The sequence below is a fragment of the Castanea sativa genome, chromosome 4 (assembly GCF_040712315.1).
Source record: "Castanea sativa cultivar Marrone di Chiusa Pesio chromosome 4, ASM4071231v1".
NCBI classification, from domain to species: Eukaryota; Viridiplantae; Streptophyta; class Magnoliopsida; order Fagales; family Fagaceae; genus Castanea; species Castanea sativa.
The window spans coordinates 25,940,622-25,953,518 of record NC_134016.1 but is presented as its reverse complement, the minus strand read 5'-3'; the positions used below and the strand labels follow the sequence as shown (position 1 = coordinate 25,953,518).

At 34.2% G+C, this 12,897-nt stretch overlaps 1 protein-coding gene across 3 annotated transcripts in view; it reads right to left on the bottom strand.

Moving 5' to 3' along the window:
• Positions 1-12,897, bottom strand: part of LOC142631655 (uncharacterized) — a 60,160-nt gene that overhangs the window by 36,213 nt on the left and 11,050 nt on the right. For all 3 annotated transcript variants that reach the window (XM_075805879.1, XM_075805880.1, XM_075805881.1), the window contains 19 exons: positions 11,392-11,470; positions 11,241-11,287; positions 10,897-11,091; positions 9,997-10,072; positions 9,221-9,301; positions 9,071-9,151; positions 7,185-7,261; positions 7,048-7,102; positions 6,913-6,961; positions 6,575-6,712; positions 4,399-4,480; positions 4,221-4,299; positions 3,154-3,200; positions 2,057-2,268; positions 1,507-1,594; positions 1,228-1,347; positions 1,008-1,126; positions 853-925; positions 630-749 (listed from right to left, as the gene is read on the bottom strand). In XM_075805879.1, coding sequence (XP_075661994.1) covers positions 630-749; positions 853-925; positions 1,008-1,126; positions 1,228-1,347; positions 1,507-1,594; positions 2,057-2,268; positions 3,154-3,200; positions 4,221-4,299; positions 4,399-4,480; positions 6,575-6,712; positions 6,913-6,961; positions 7,048-7,102; positions 7,185-7,261; positions 9,071-9,151; positions 9,221-9,301; positions 9,997-10,072; positions 10,897-11,091; positions 11,241-11,287; positions 11,392-11,470 — 1,818 coding nt within the window. The remainder of the gene's footprint in view (positions 1-629; positions 750-852; positions 926-1,007; positions 1,127-1,227; positions 1,348-1,506; positions 1,595-2,056; positions 2,269-3,153; positions 3,201-4,220; positions 4,300-4,398; positions 4,481-6,574; positions 6,713-6,912; positions 6,962-7,047; positions 7,103-7,184; positions 7,262-9,070; positions 9,152-9,220; positions 9,302-9,996; positions 10,073-10,896; positions 11,092-11,240; positions 11,288-11,391; positions 11,471-12,897) is intronic.

Sequence of the window (12,897 nt, the reverse complement as noted above, 5' to 3'; positions counted from 1 at the left end):
TAGCAAGTTGGCAAGGAAGGCATGGTAGACGTAGTAATATAGAGATTTGAAAGGTAATATCTCATTGTCAAATGTGATGCATCTAGAGGGACAGAAATGCTAAAAAAATTTACGGTTCTGAAAAATCTGTTCTTGACCTAAATATTTTTTAAGGGTTTATTTCTCAAATCTTTATTTGAGTGGATAAATTCTTCAGGTCTATTCTCTTTTGCCAATTTTCCTGAGATGCTTGATAGCTTACTTTAGAGCTTAATGCTGTTTTATACATCCTGTTTACATGACTTGTGCCCCTTTGCTCTTCTTAATGAAATATTTACTTACAAAAACTATATATAATACTTTTGATCCATAAAATGATAGTATCCCACTTAATTCAGGTCCAAAATTTATAAAAGAGAAGTGATAAACATATCTGCTGAAAAACATTCTAGCCTAGATGTATTTTTAATTTTTTACCCCTCAATTGACATTATTGACAAATTACACAACCACTTCCGAAGATATAGAAGCATATTATGACAACTACTTAACGAGGGAAATCACTTCAACCATGCAACTAATGTGTTATTGTACGTATGTATTTCTGCAGTTGTGTGTGTGCACGTGCTTGTGTTCACAATATTATGTACCTTTGGAAGATTGCAAAGACGCTCAAAAACAGCATCTGGTCCACCTTTCCTTAGCAGTTGTATAGAAATAGATGTTACTTTACTGGCTGGTATGCGGCCACCTGTTTTCTCCTCCACCCACTATATTTAGACAAAAAAAGTTGCAAAGTTATGAGAAATCTAGTAGTATTAAGAGTTTGTATAAACGATTACCCATTTTGAACAGACGAAGAAAAATTTTGACATCACGGAGGTTTGAAGCTTTGTAGCCGAAAGCAGCATCTTTAGCAAACTCTGTGTCCCCTGCAGGGACAAGCCTACAGACACCATGATCCTTATTATATTTTTGCATCTAATAATGACTGAACAAACCTTTCAACACAAAAAGGGAAATCTTACTTGTCAGAATCTGCAACATAGTGTACATCATCAATAGTGTAACGCCCTCCTTGAAGAAAAAATGGGCAAATGATCCATGCATCCATCTCCCCTAATACTGAAACAGCAGCATCAGCTTCCTAAAAAAAAGGCAGTCCTATGTCATGATGTGAATTGAAATTATTCAGTCTCAATAGCATTGACTCCATAGTAGAATTCTATTTTAAGTTCTTATCCTTGCCTCCGGAAAATGACCACGTAACGTTGAATCCCCTCTCAAAACTACCGTATAATCAATGTTCTCAACTGATGTAGCTGCAGTATGTAGGTTTCTGCAGATATCTTTTATCAATGCACTGGCCTGTAAGAAGATGATTTCAAACTCAGTGACCAGGAACAAGCAGATAGTATTGAGACACTTCTTATAGCAGAAAGTTGCGTTCTAATAAGGACTATTTTTATTAACGGATGAGAAACAATCTTAAAAGAATTTGCATGTGTATAAAAATGAGATCTTTACCTTTTCAGAACTCAGTGATCTGGAGTTAGTCAAAATGAAAAAACATTTAGGAATTTTTCTGAACTGGGCAATAAGTGATTCAATAGTCCTGCAATGAAAAATGTGCAAATTATAATAACTGTAAATTCATCTTTTGGAAGGTTTTTTCCATGACTCAAGGAAAGCTTTAGTCACGTCTACGCTATACCCGAAAGAACTAGTCACAATTAGGCTTACTATAATCAATTATATAGCCCATATCAACCTAGTATACACCTAATGTGGGGCACATGCCCCTACAACAGTTTCACAAACAAAATCTACACACAAATCTATACAAATTAGGTATTACAGTTGTCTTTAGCTACAAATAAAACAGTACACAGGGTTTATCTAACATGTGCAATGAGATGAATAACACTAGTTATTCAACAAAAATGCAGCAGCTTTGCTTTATGGCTTTATGTCTAAAAATAACTAGTTTTATAGAAATGTGTTTCATACTATCTGGTATCTAGATCAAATCTTTACCTAAGAAACTATAAAAAAAAGAACAATTAAAAACACTCACCATTCTGTTAAAACTTCAATATCATGAACAGTTTGTGTTCCAGTTGGATCGTCATCCAGAACAACCAAAATCTTTGAATTGTTCTGATTTAGTCTTTGTATGTCATCAATGGGATCTAGTGGCCACTCAGATGGAAGAGATTTTAAGACAACTTCTTTCTTAAGAACAGGAAGTTTTCCTTCGACAATAACACCTGTGAGTGTCTCATAAACCTGTGGAAATATAAATATTGTGTTTAAACCTACAATTTCTGGATTTGAACCATTAGATCACCTTTTTACACTTAAAAAGCTTCCCACATTGTGCACTTAGATTTTAATACAGTTAGAAAACTGGGGGGGGGGGGGGGAGGGAAAAAAGAAGAAAAAGTTTTAGAATTCAAATTTATGGAGGGTTTTAATCGATTATAAATGTATTTGAGCTTGAAATCTAAGGATTTCTTCATGCTATTACATAACCACATTCTAGTTTGAATTAAATTCAAACACAACTAGCAGAGAGACACAAAAAATGAAGAACAAGCAATCGAGAAACCATAACAAGCTCATCAACCTAGAAAAAGTAGGGTTCTGATTTGGTAGCAGTTAGAGATTTAATTGACCCAAGAAAAAGAAGGGGGAAAAGGACAAAAGAAGATTCAGATAAATCGTATCAGAAACAGGTTCAGTTAAAATCTAATTTAATTTTTTAATAAGTTATAACGTACTTTTATTAGGGAAAAAGAAAAAGAAAAAAGGAGATTCCATGATCTACCAATCGGAGTACCAAGAGATTATCATAAGTCACTCAACATAATTACTTACTTCAGATCATGTGAGAAATTAAGGCTATTTCAATTATTTAGTTACAACAGCATGGGTCAATGATAGCCCATCTTTAACAAGTAGTTGGAACACTCTTTCCAAATCTGATATTTTGTATTAATCTTTACACAATCAATGTAAGCTGGAACCATAGGTCAAGAATCAAAAGGCTTCTCGCTGGTAAAAGCAAATAGCAGAAAGGCTTACTGTTTGAATCTCTGAAATACTCAATTGATCATAAATTTAGCCTGACACATTAGATTGACTATGTTTCTTCAGCTTACTTGCTCTTACCTTAACCACACCAGAATCATCTTGCCGGCCCCAGCCTGCAGCAGAACCTGTTCAATAGTAAAACTATGAGTAATACTCTGTTGTCCCATATTATTTACTAATAAGTTTGCATTTCCAGTTTATGCTATATATATGGTAGCAAGTGCTATCTTTTGCCACCTCCCTCTTTCTGCAGAAAAGTTCTGCCACAATCAGAAATGTTGAAGCTAGTTTTGAAATTTCTGCATCTCGAAATTTATCTAAATGAAAAAGATTCATGTTTGGTGACTTGAAAAGTGAATTTTCCCTATGAAAGGAAAATATTATTGGCTTAGGTGAATCAGCCAAAGATGTTCATCTAAGATACAAGAAGCTTGCTTATGAAAATCATGAGAAAGTTTTTGAGAAACAGGAAAAAGTCTAAGTGCCTAATTGACTTTAGATGTAAACAGGCCTTAAGAGGAAGATTGCAAAGTCAGTTCACTGGACAGTCATATATCTAAAGCAAAGACGAATGATTGAAGGGAACAGTCAAGAGGGAGAGCAAAGAGGGCGAGGAACAGATAAAAGATGTAATTTTAGCTGCAAGAAAATTTCTGCATAGTTGATGAGAAAAAGAGGTAATTTATAAATATCCATCTTAAACTATCACTCAAGTTTCAATCTACCCCTAATTTTAAAATTGAGAAATCAACTCTCTAGTGTCATTAAAACTTCAAGTAGACCCCATCCATTCCAATTACCATCAAGTTGAACAAATTATTGCAAAAATTGCGCCACCCAAACAACCAAAAGAATAACTAAGATGAAACACAAAAGCTCTCTTCAGTTTCTCTCCTTTTTATGCTCTTTAATTTAATGTTAATTTGAAGGAAATTGGAACAGCAGGAGGCTCTTTGCAAATTTGGGCAACATTACCGGGTAGCCAAGTCACAGGTCAAATGCTTTGTCCTGCAAGACTGCTCCAGGTTTTCACACTGATCTTATCTATAGTTTAGTATGCAATGTAGTTTCCACTGATTTAGGTGATGAAGAACCTAAAATAGAGACTTTACGATATTATAATAATTTAGAAGATTATGCAGCACCTGACAGGAACAGCTGGTGTGCCACTGTGGCAATATGAAGGGGAACTTTATGGGAGGAACATTCACGAGAAACAATGCCCTGTAGATGATAATAACCATTATTTCTTTGAACTCATGAGGAAATATTCATATACATTGTTTCCACTAAAAAAAAGGCGTAAGTGGATTTTAGACTGACCAGGTCCTTCACAAAGATGTCAAGTGCAGAGTATGGTGTATAATCACCATCCAGCATGTGTGGAACACGATTTTCAAACATCCTGTAATAGAAGAACTTAATGAAGCTCAATCTACATAGTTGTAAATGAAACACTTATTCCAAAACATAGATGCATGCAGCTCCTCTTAATACAAAACATAGATGAATAAAAATGGGCAACACAACCTGAAGAAAATAAGGTTTTGGCGTTAATTAGTCAGCCTCCACCTTAGAATATATTTATATTAGGTTTATAACATAATTACACAAATACCCTTATCAATATGCTAATAGAACAAGTAACCAGAAAATAACTATAACACAGTAAAATCTCACAAGCGCAAAACAACATTTTTAAGCCAATAGGGAATGATGAATTTAATCATTTAACTATTATTCTAACACACTGTACGCCACACTCCCCCTCAACAAGTGGGCCTAAAATGTGAAAATTTTTATTTTAAGTTGAAGTTAGAGTGGAGACAGTTTTTTGACTCTGGACGTCCAGATTTGGTACCATGATAAGTTAAGCTAGTCCTAAAAGCTTAAGCTGATAAGAAATGGTGAATTTAATCACTTAACAATTATTCTAATGGTATATACAAGCTTCACTCATATAAAGAACCTTAAAGCTTACATCCTTGATTCCACCCACTCAATTTTCTAACTCCTAAAACGAGGAACAACATTCCAAATATCTACATAAGCTGAAACTAAATCCAAAAAAGAATGTAAATTAACAAAACCCTAAATTGACAACATACTAGCTCTGCCACAATACAACCACAAACCATAGTATTACCATATAAGCATGATTTTGATATCTTAACATTGCCCCACATAAAAGGAGGATGGAACCAAGTTGGTTCTACCATTCCAAGAAACTTTGAACCGTAGGACTATGGAGGGACCTACCTGTGGAGCTAGCACTGATTTTGCAAATTTTTATCCATGCCCTCTGCATCATTGCCAGAACCTACATTGGTTAGTTCTCACCAAATACTGATGCTTATAGGGGTAGGAGTTTGAAGAAGTTTAGTTGACTGAATCCTTAAATCTAGAATGATAGGACACTGCCTTGAATGATGAAATTAGAATATTGTGCAACTCCACCATGTAAAGCCTTTTAAGAAAGTAAAACATTTTATGCTATTTCTTGCACCATACTGACAATAGAGGGTAATTATACTTGTATTACAATGTTTTGGTTTACATCACCATCTGTTGTTGGAAGTTTTCCTTTTTAAAATTTAAGGAATCTCAACCATTTATTGTTGGACTTGCATTACAATTATTATCATGGTTGTCAGCTGTTTAGAGAGATTATTTATGGGAAAATGTTATCATTAACTTCAATAAAAATTGAAAGAAAAATCTGGATAAGGGACTTTTGTGAAGAAAAGGGGAAACTAAGAAAAATTAAGAAGGAATCTGCATATCATCCCACAGCTCATTAGAGAGTTTGAGACTTGTTAAAGCATCTTGCCCAAAAGCTTAAGCGAGTATGTGGAGAAGCCTAACTAGTACATAATTTCACAACCAAGACCATACCCAGCCAATGTGGAACGTATCTCTTTCACAACCCCTATCATGTGATGGCCCAAAAAAAAAAAAGGGACAATCCAAAATTACTAATATTCTCCAACCAACTGAACAGACCAAAGACAGTTATAACCAAACAAGTGAAGCATGTGGAGTCCAAGAACAACAAACCAATCTCCAATGTCATGTTAAAAAACTGCTTGTAAGTGGAGAGCGCAACCAGTGAAAAAAATCATACTAAGACCATCATATCCTCATCCTCCAAAGGAAATTTCTCTCACAAGACTGTTAGATACTCATTAGAAAACAGTGCTCACACTTAAGCAAACACAGAAGATTAAATCAAATGAGACTAAGTGTGCATTTGGATGCAGATGAAAAATTAAAATTATTTCACCATTCAGCTTATTTTTACTACTATTCATGGGTCTCACGGCACTTTTTGGCACTATTCATAGGCCCCACTGTACTATTTCAACTAACTTTTACCTTTATCTACAGTACTTTCAGCAATAATTTTTCAGTTTCAGCAAAATAAGCAGTATCCAAACACATCCTAAGGTTGAAACTAAGATTTCAGCAGTCATAACTAGAACAATACAGAGTTGCATACCAGGATGTCCCCCCACTGTTTGTGATGACATCAAACAACATTCTTGTACTAATTCCCAGTCGAGCTCCAAATGCCATTGCTTCTGCTCCTGAGGCTATATGAACTCCAGCAAGCAATTGATTAACCATCTTTACACCGCTACAGAACCAAAAAAAAAGTTCGTAATAAAAATTGACTTCCCCAGCAAAACCAGATTACCATGCCTCATGAAAATGAATAGACAAATTACCTTTTTTTTTTATTAGCATATATAAGGATGCATGTGTCCATGGATTTATTATTAGATGAATGAAAATTTAATGTACAGAGAAATATTGACCAATATGAGTCAGAAGTACCTTCCAGCCCCGCAACCTCCTCTGATAATATAAAGCTTCTCACTCAATGCTATACAAAAAATCAGTCAAGTATTACTCACAAAGTTAATTCTAAATCACTACACCCCCAATGAATTTCAAAAATATGCCTAGTACCTGCAAGAACTAAACCAGTACTCTTAAGAGCTTCATCTGTACCAGAAGCCATTATCTGAAAAGAATAAATTAGTGAAATTTCAGCCAACAAAAACCAAAGAGCTATTTTAGTAAAAGAAAAGGCGGTATTTTCACACCGTAAGCGTTCCCATGGCAGCCCTCTTAACACCACCAGAAACAGGAGCATCCACCAATTTCAAATTCTTGCTGTCATCTAAGACATTTGGAGATTGATCAATATATGATCACATTAAAAGCATCGCATGGAAAGATATAAGAAGAAAAGAGAAACCAAAGAAAAAATAATTCTCAAGAGATCAACATAAAATAAACACACTCAGCACTCATATAGAAGGAAATTATAAGATTACCCTTCAATCAGCAGTCTTCCCCTTTTCCTAAACATAGGAACTAAATTTAAATAATAATATAGTATCATTCCAACATATAAAGTTAGCCAATTAATCCCAGAAAAATTCAAGTTTTTATCCCAAACGTATTTGTGTCATATTCTGCATATACATACATATCAACCTAAGATGCATGTCAGATAAGGTGTAGCGGATACTGTGAAATACCCATGCTTCCTATGGGAGTAGGGATGAAATTTATTTTGGTAGTGAAATTCAAACAAATTTAACTTTCCCACAATGGATTGTCAAAGTGATAATACAAGCAGTCCAACATTTACCCTATGAAGCACGGGTGCGTTTTCGGATTCGGGTGCGGGTGCGGGTGCGGGTGTGGGACTCGGCATTTTTTGAAAAAGTAGAGTGCAGCGGGGTGCAGTAATTAAAAAATTATTTAAAAAAATTTTATTTATATTTTTAATATATTTTTAAGCATCTTTTTCACATTATATAAACATATACCAAATTTAAGAGCAATAGTAAATAATAACTAAAACATGATGTTCATAAATTAAATACAATCCACTTAATACCCTTTTTCAAGACAAAATTAAATTAAATTAAATTAAATCCTTAATACCCCCACTTAATAAAGCCACCTTCACGTGGGTTCTACCAAACTATAGACTAAAAAAAATCTCCAAAATTGTGCCACTTTATGCCTTATCCACGAACCTCTGGCCCTTTGTTTGAAAATCGTTTTTTTCCCCTTTTTGCCCTCAATTATTTTTGTTTTGATAAACTCTTTGCCTTCAGTTAGCACACAGAGAGACACATAGAGAGACTTTCTTTTCTTCTCCGAGTCTCCAACTTTCTTTTCTTCTCCAACTTTCTTTCTTCTTCTCCTAATAATTCTATCCTCTTTCCTCTCCATCTTTGCCGGCTCAAAAGACAGTCAGTCACAAGTTTTTATCCATTTTTTGTTCAGTTTTTATTTTCTTGTTCGGCGCCGGTACGGTGTGTTTCGGCGATTTCGGCCGATACAGACCGATTTGGCCCGAGTCAGGCCAAGTCTGCACCGCGTCAGCGTGAGTTGTGCAACGAAAAAAAAAAAAAAAAAAGAAAAAAGAAGCTAGACGCAGCAGCAGCGTCCCTCGCACGTCGGGCCGCGTCGGACGCAGGTGTGGCGGGCGTTTTGCCGCATCCTTGCATCCCAGCATTTACCCCCCTAGAGAGAGAGAGAGCAGTAACAATTATGGTAGTTAAAAAACCACTTGGTCTTTTCTTTTGTGAAAATTTTACATGGTAAGATCAAGTATAAGAGAAAATTTAAATACATCTTTCATAAATCATATACTATTTTTGTAGATGTAATTTGATGTTCTCATTGTCCAACACAGCCAAAAATTATAATAAGGGATAGTATGAGGGGAAAAACACTAATAACTGACATTAAATCATTGCATGATCAGGACAAATGAAATATAATCAAGATTTTGAGCAGTCTTAGAAAAAACCATTGCCATGATAATGAGATACAATAAAACTGAAGAAATTTTCTGGTTAAGGGAAAAAAAAATAACAAATGTTAGAGTAGTAAATTCTGCATAAAAGAGCAAAAGTTAACATGCCACATATAAAACAACATACTTATCAAACATAAAACAACGTACTTATCAAACGTTGCTCTAGTTGGCTCACAAATCCAGGAGAAACAGTAGATGAAAGGATAATAGATGCTCCAGATGGAAGTGCTACAGAACACATAAAATAAGGTTAGTACTGCTACAAAATAAGATGATATACTGAAAAGTTTTGTCTACCTGAAACTGCGCCAAGATCTCCATATATAACACTCTCAGCTTGAGCTTCGTTTGTGACCATGATTATAAGTACATCAACATCTAGAATAGAAAATGTGTCACAAGCAAATAAGTTCTTTCTCCTAAAAAAAGAATTTGAAAATAACTGCAAATTTTTCTCATAACATCTAACAGTAGATTGACATATCTGATTTCCTATTTTGGCAGTTATAGAACTGACTGGAATTAACTAGTGCAAGGGAAAATGTGGATTACGCTCTTTAGGCTACAGCTAATGTGTAATCATGTATACATCGATTTTTGCTCTTAGAAGCGTTGGTGCAAACATAATTATTCTGGCAAGCTTGTGCCTATGTAGATCATATATGTAACTTATATTACGTAATGGGAAAAATATTTTTGAGGTTCCAATAACAAAAAAGTAGTAGCCATATGATAGGCTGCTGCTTTATAGAGTAAGGTCCCAAGGGCAGGGCCTCTGCCAATGATAACAAAAATGGGCTTATTCCCCATTTATGGACTTCTTTTGTTTTTTGTTTCAAAGGTAAAATCAGACCTAACAGAGATATGATCTGAAAGTGTTTGGAGAGAAAAACCAATCATAATAGAAAGTAAAAATTATTATTGTATTGAAGCATGAAATTTACATTCTCAAAAAAAATCATTGTAGCCATAGAAAGATCACACTGAAAATTTTTCTATCAATTTTTTATTCATTCATTTGTTCACTCATTTATGGCTTATATTGGTATATATTTCCATATGTCTCCAACTACCTTTACTTGCTTCTGCTAGAGAGTTGCAAACCAAGCCACCAGCTTCGAAAAATCGAGTCAATGTTGGCTTATATGCCTGCACTCAAAGAAATGTGCAAAAATACATTAATTATAATGGTATTTTAAATGATCACCTCAATTTGCAACATAAGTTTACTTTCTAGTCAAAAAACAAAAAATATAACAAAATTTAAAAAAATTAAATGAATGCACAATCATGTGCAGACATACACAGTTCATATGCACAACACATGGACAAATCAGGCTGTTACAAAACAACATGAGGCTCAATCAGTTCTAGCTACAAAATAATGATGGTGCAAATGGGTTAACAAATTTATCCTTAAATATAAAGTTCACCAATTATATGATAATTAATTATTATAATATATTCTGACTAACAGTTGTATGAGTCTAGAAAAGGAAAAACTACTTTAGCACTTCATGCCTCCAAGAAATATACAAATGAGTCGTAAATGAATTTTTTAAATCATCTAAGTTCACTAGTTTTCCAACCTCTAATTTATAACTTTTGACACATCGATTTCATTACCTCAAGAGAAATAACAGAATGAAGCCATTTTGGTTTAATTTAGATCCCAGAGAATTTATAAAATAGTATAATGCAGTTCAACATTTAACTTCTGGTAAACTGCATGACTGCTATTCAATAAATTCCAAATCCATTTCACTACTTATTTCTCAAATTTCAGATAACTACATCATAAAACTCAAACTTCATTAGACAAATACATTTAAAGCAAGAAAGATCACAAACAAAGAAAGTTAAGAATAAACTTGGGGAAGGAAAGCAATTACTAATCATTACAGTTTCCTTTTTCAAACAAGTAATTTAATTGTTGAAGTATAATGCAATAAGAATTGAACTTAGAAAATTACATCATAACCAAGGACACAAAAGTTTGATCTCAGCAGGTGAGTTGTCATGCCAAATCCCATTGCTCCAAGACCAATGAAACCAATTCGGTTCACTGTACTAGATTTGCAAGCAATTTGGTTTGCTAGTTTCTTGGGATCGTACATTTCCACATTTGCTGCATCGGTAATACCCACTCCAAGGACTTTTTCCCAAACCTGCTCAGAGTTATACAGTTCAGAGACAACAAAATCGTATTGACATATGACAAGGCATAACTCAAAAACATTTTTTGAAACTTCTCCTGAAAGAAAGTCACAAGCACTTGCTGCAGAAAATTTTGTAAACAGAACTGTGTGGGGATAACCTTGGCTAATGTGGCAGTGTCATCATCTCCAGAAACATGTGAAGACCCTGAAAGAGGAAATGTGTGAAGTCTATAAGAACGAACTAGATTGCTTCCAAACATCAGAATTTAAACTAAAGTAGTAATACATAAAGTATTTTCAAAATGATACCAAGAATAAGTTGTTGATGAGCACTTGCCAATAGTGGAAGAGGAAAAGTAAGTGATTTGGCAACATCCAAAATAGTTCCCTTCAATATGGAAATTCTATTAGTCTCATGTACCGTAACAATAAAACATTAAACAGAACCAACAAGATGACTGAACATGTAAAAACAATTTGAATCTAAAATTATACTTTGGAAAATAAATCTTTCCTGCAATATCAGTACGTGACCAATATTGCCACGTTTTAAATGACAATCAGTTATATGTAACATACAGAAGCCAAATTTTCAACTTGACATCAAAATCATAATCTTAAGAACACAAAGATTCAAAAATTTATAAGTATGCCATATTGCTATATATTCTTTCAGTTCAATAAACAATAACTACATATGGATATCATTCTCAAAATCATTTTCTTCTTTTAATGATCCATATTTTGGAAATAAATATACATATCAATTAAACTTGACAAGCCTTATCTGAACCATTTAGATTATCACTTTTCCTATTTAAAATACATATTAGCCAAAAAGTATCCATTTTCAGACCCCAAGTGTGAGAGTGGCTAGAAACTAAAGTTCCACTTAACAAAGAAGTCTACTCAGCAGCAAGGAGACAATATTGAAACAGTGCATTAATATTTGTCTTTACCAACTGGATCTTCAGGATGTTATCTATGTAACTGAAACTAACGAGTTTCATTTAAGATAATTTTTCATTAATCTCATGGGTAGTGGCACCCCACTGACCTCCGCCATGCACATATTGCTCATCCTGTATAAACTGCAGATGATGATTTAAAAAAAAAAAAATCTAGTACATAATTTTTATGAATATGTGACTCCTATGCCTCCCCCACAACTCCAATCGCATCAACAATCTTTCTTGTCCATTTGATGCCATTACTACCGTTTTTGGTTCTTTAAATTTCCAAACTATTGATTTCTGTCTTCCAGAAAGAACTCCTTTAGTCCATTGATACAATCAACTGTGCCACTCCATCTCTTGCAAACACAATTCATATATGATATCCATTTATAATTCTGGGGCCATCCACTTTGCTTCCCATACTTTATCTGACCAGAAATTTCTTTTATGACACAAGCAAGTTTTTGGACAGATTTATGATGTTAGAATAATGATATGTAGATGTGTTCTGAATCTTAGACTCAAATTGAAATTCATACATCAGTAAATTTATTTCCAACATACATCAGAAACTATTATCTATATTTAAAACTTGGTTGGTTGAGGAGGTTGGCTACCCATATGGTATAGACATATGGGTGTCTATTCATCATCGGTGTCATCTAGCACTGCCAATAATGGTGGAAAATGTTGGAAATGTCCACTCACAAGACTATCATGTCATCTTTGGGCCACATGTTTGACCATAATCTATTTGATAACCACCACCACCCCGCCTAAAACACACTTTTTTTTCTCAATTTGCTCTCTCTCTCTCTCTCTCTCTCTCTCTCTCTCTCTCTATATATATATATATATA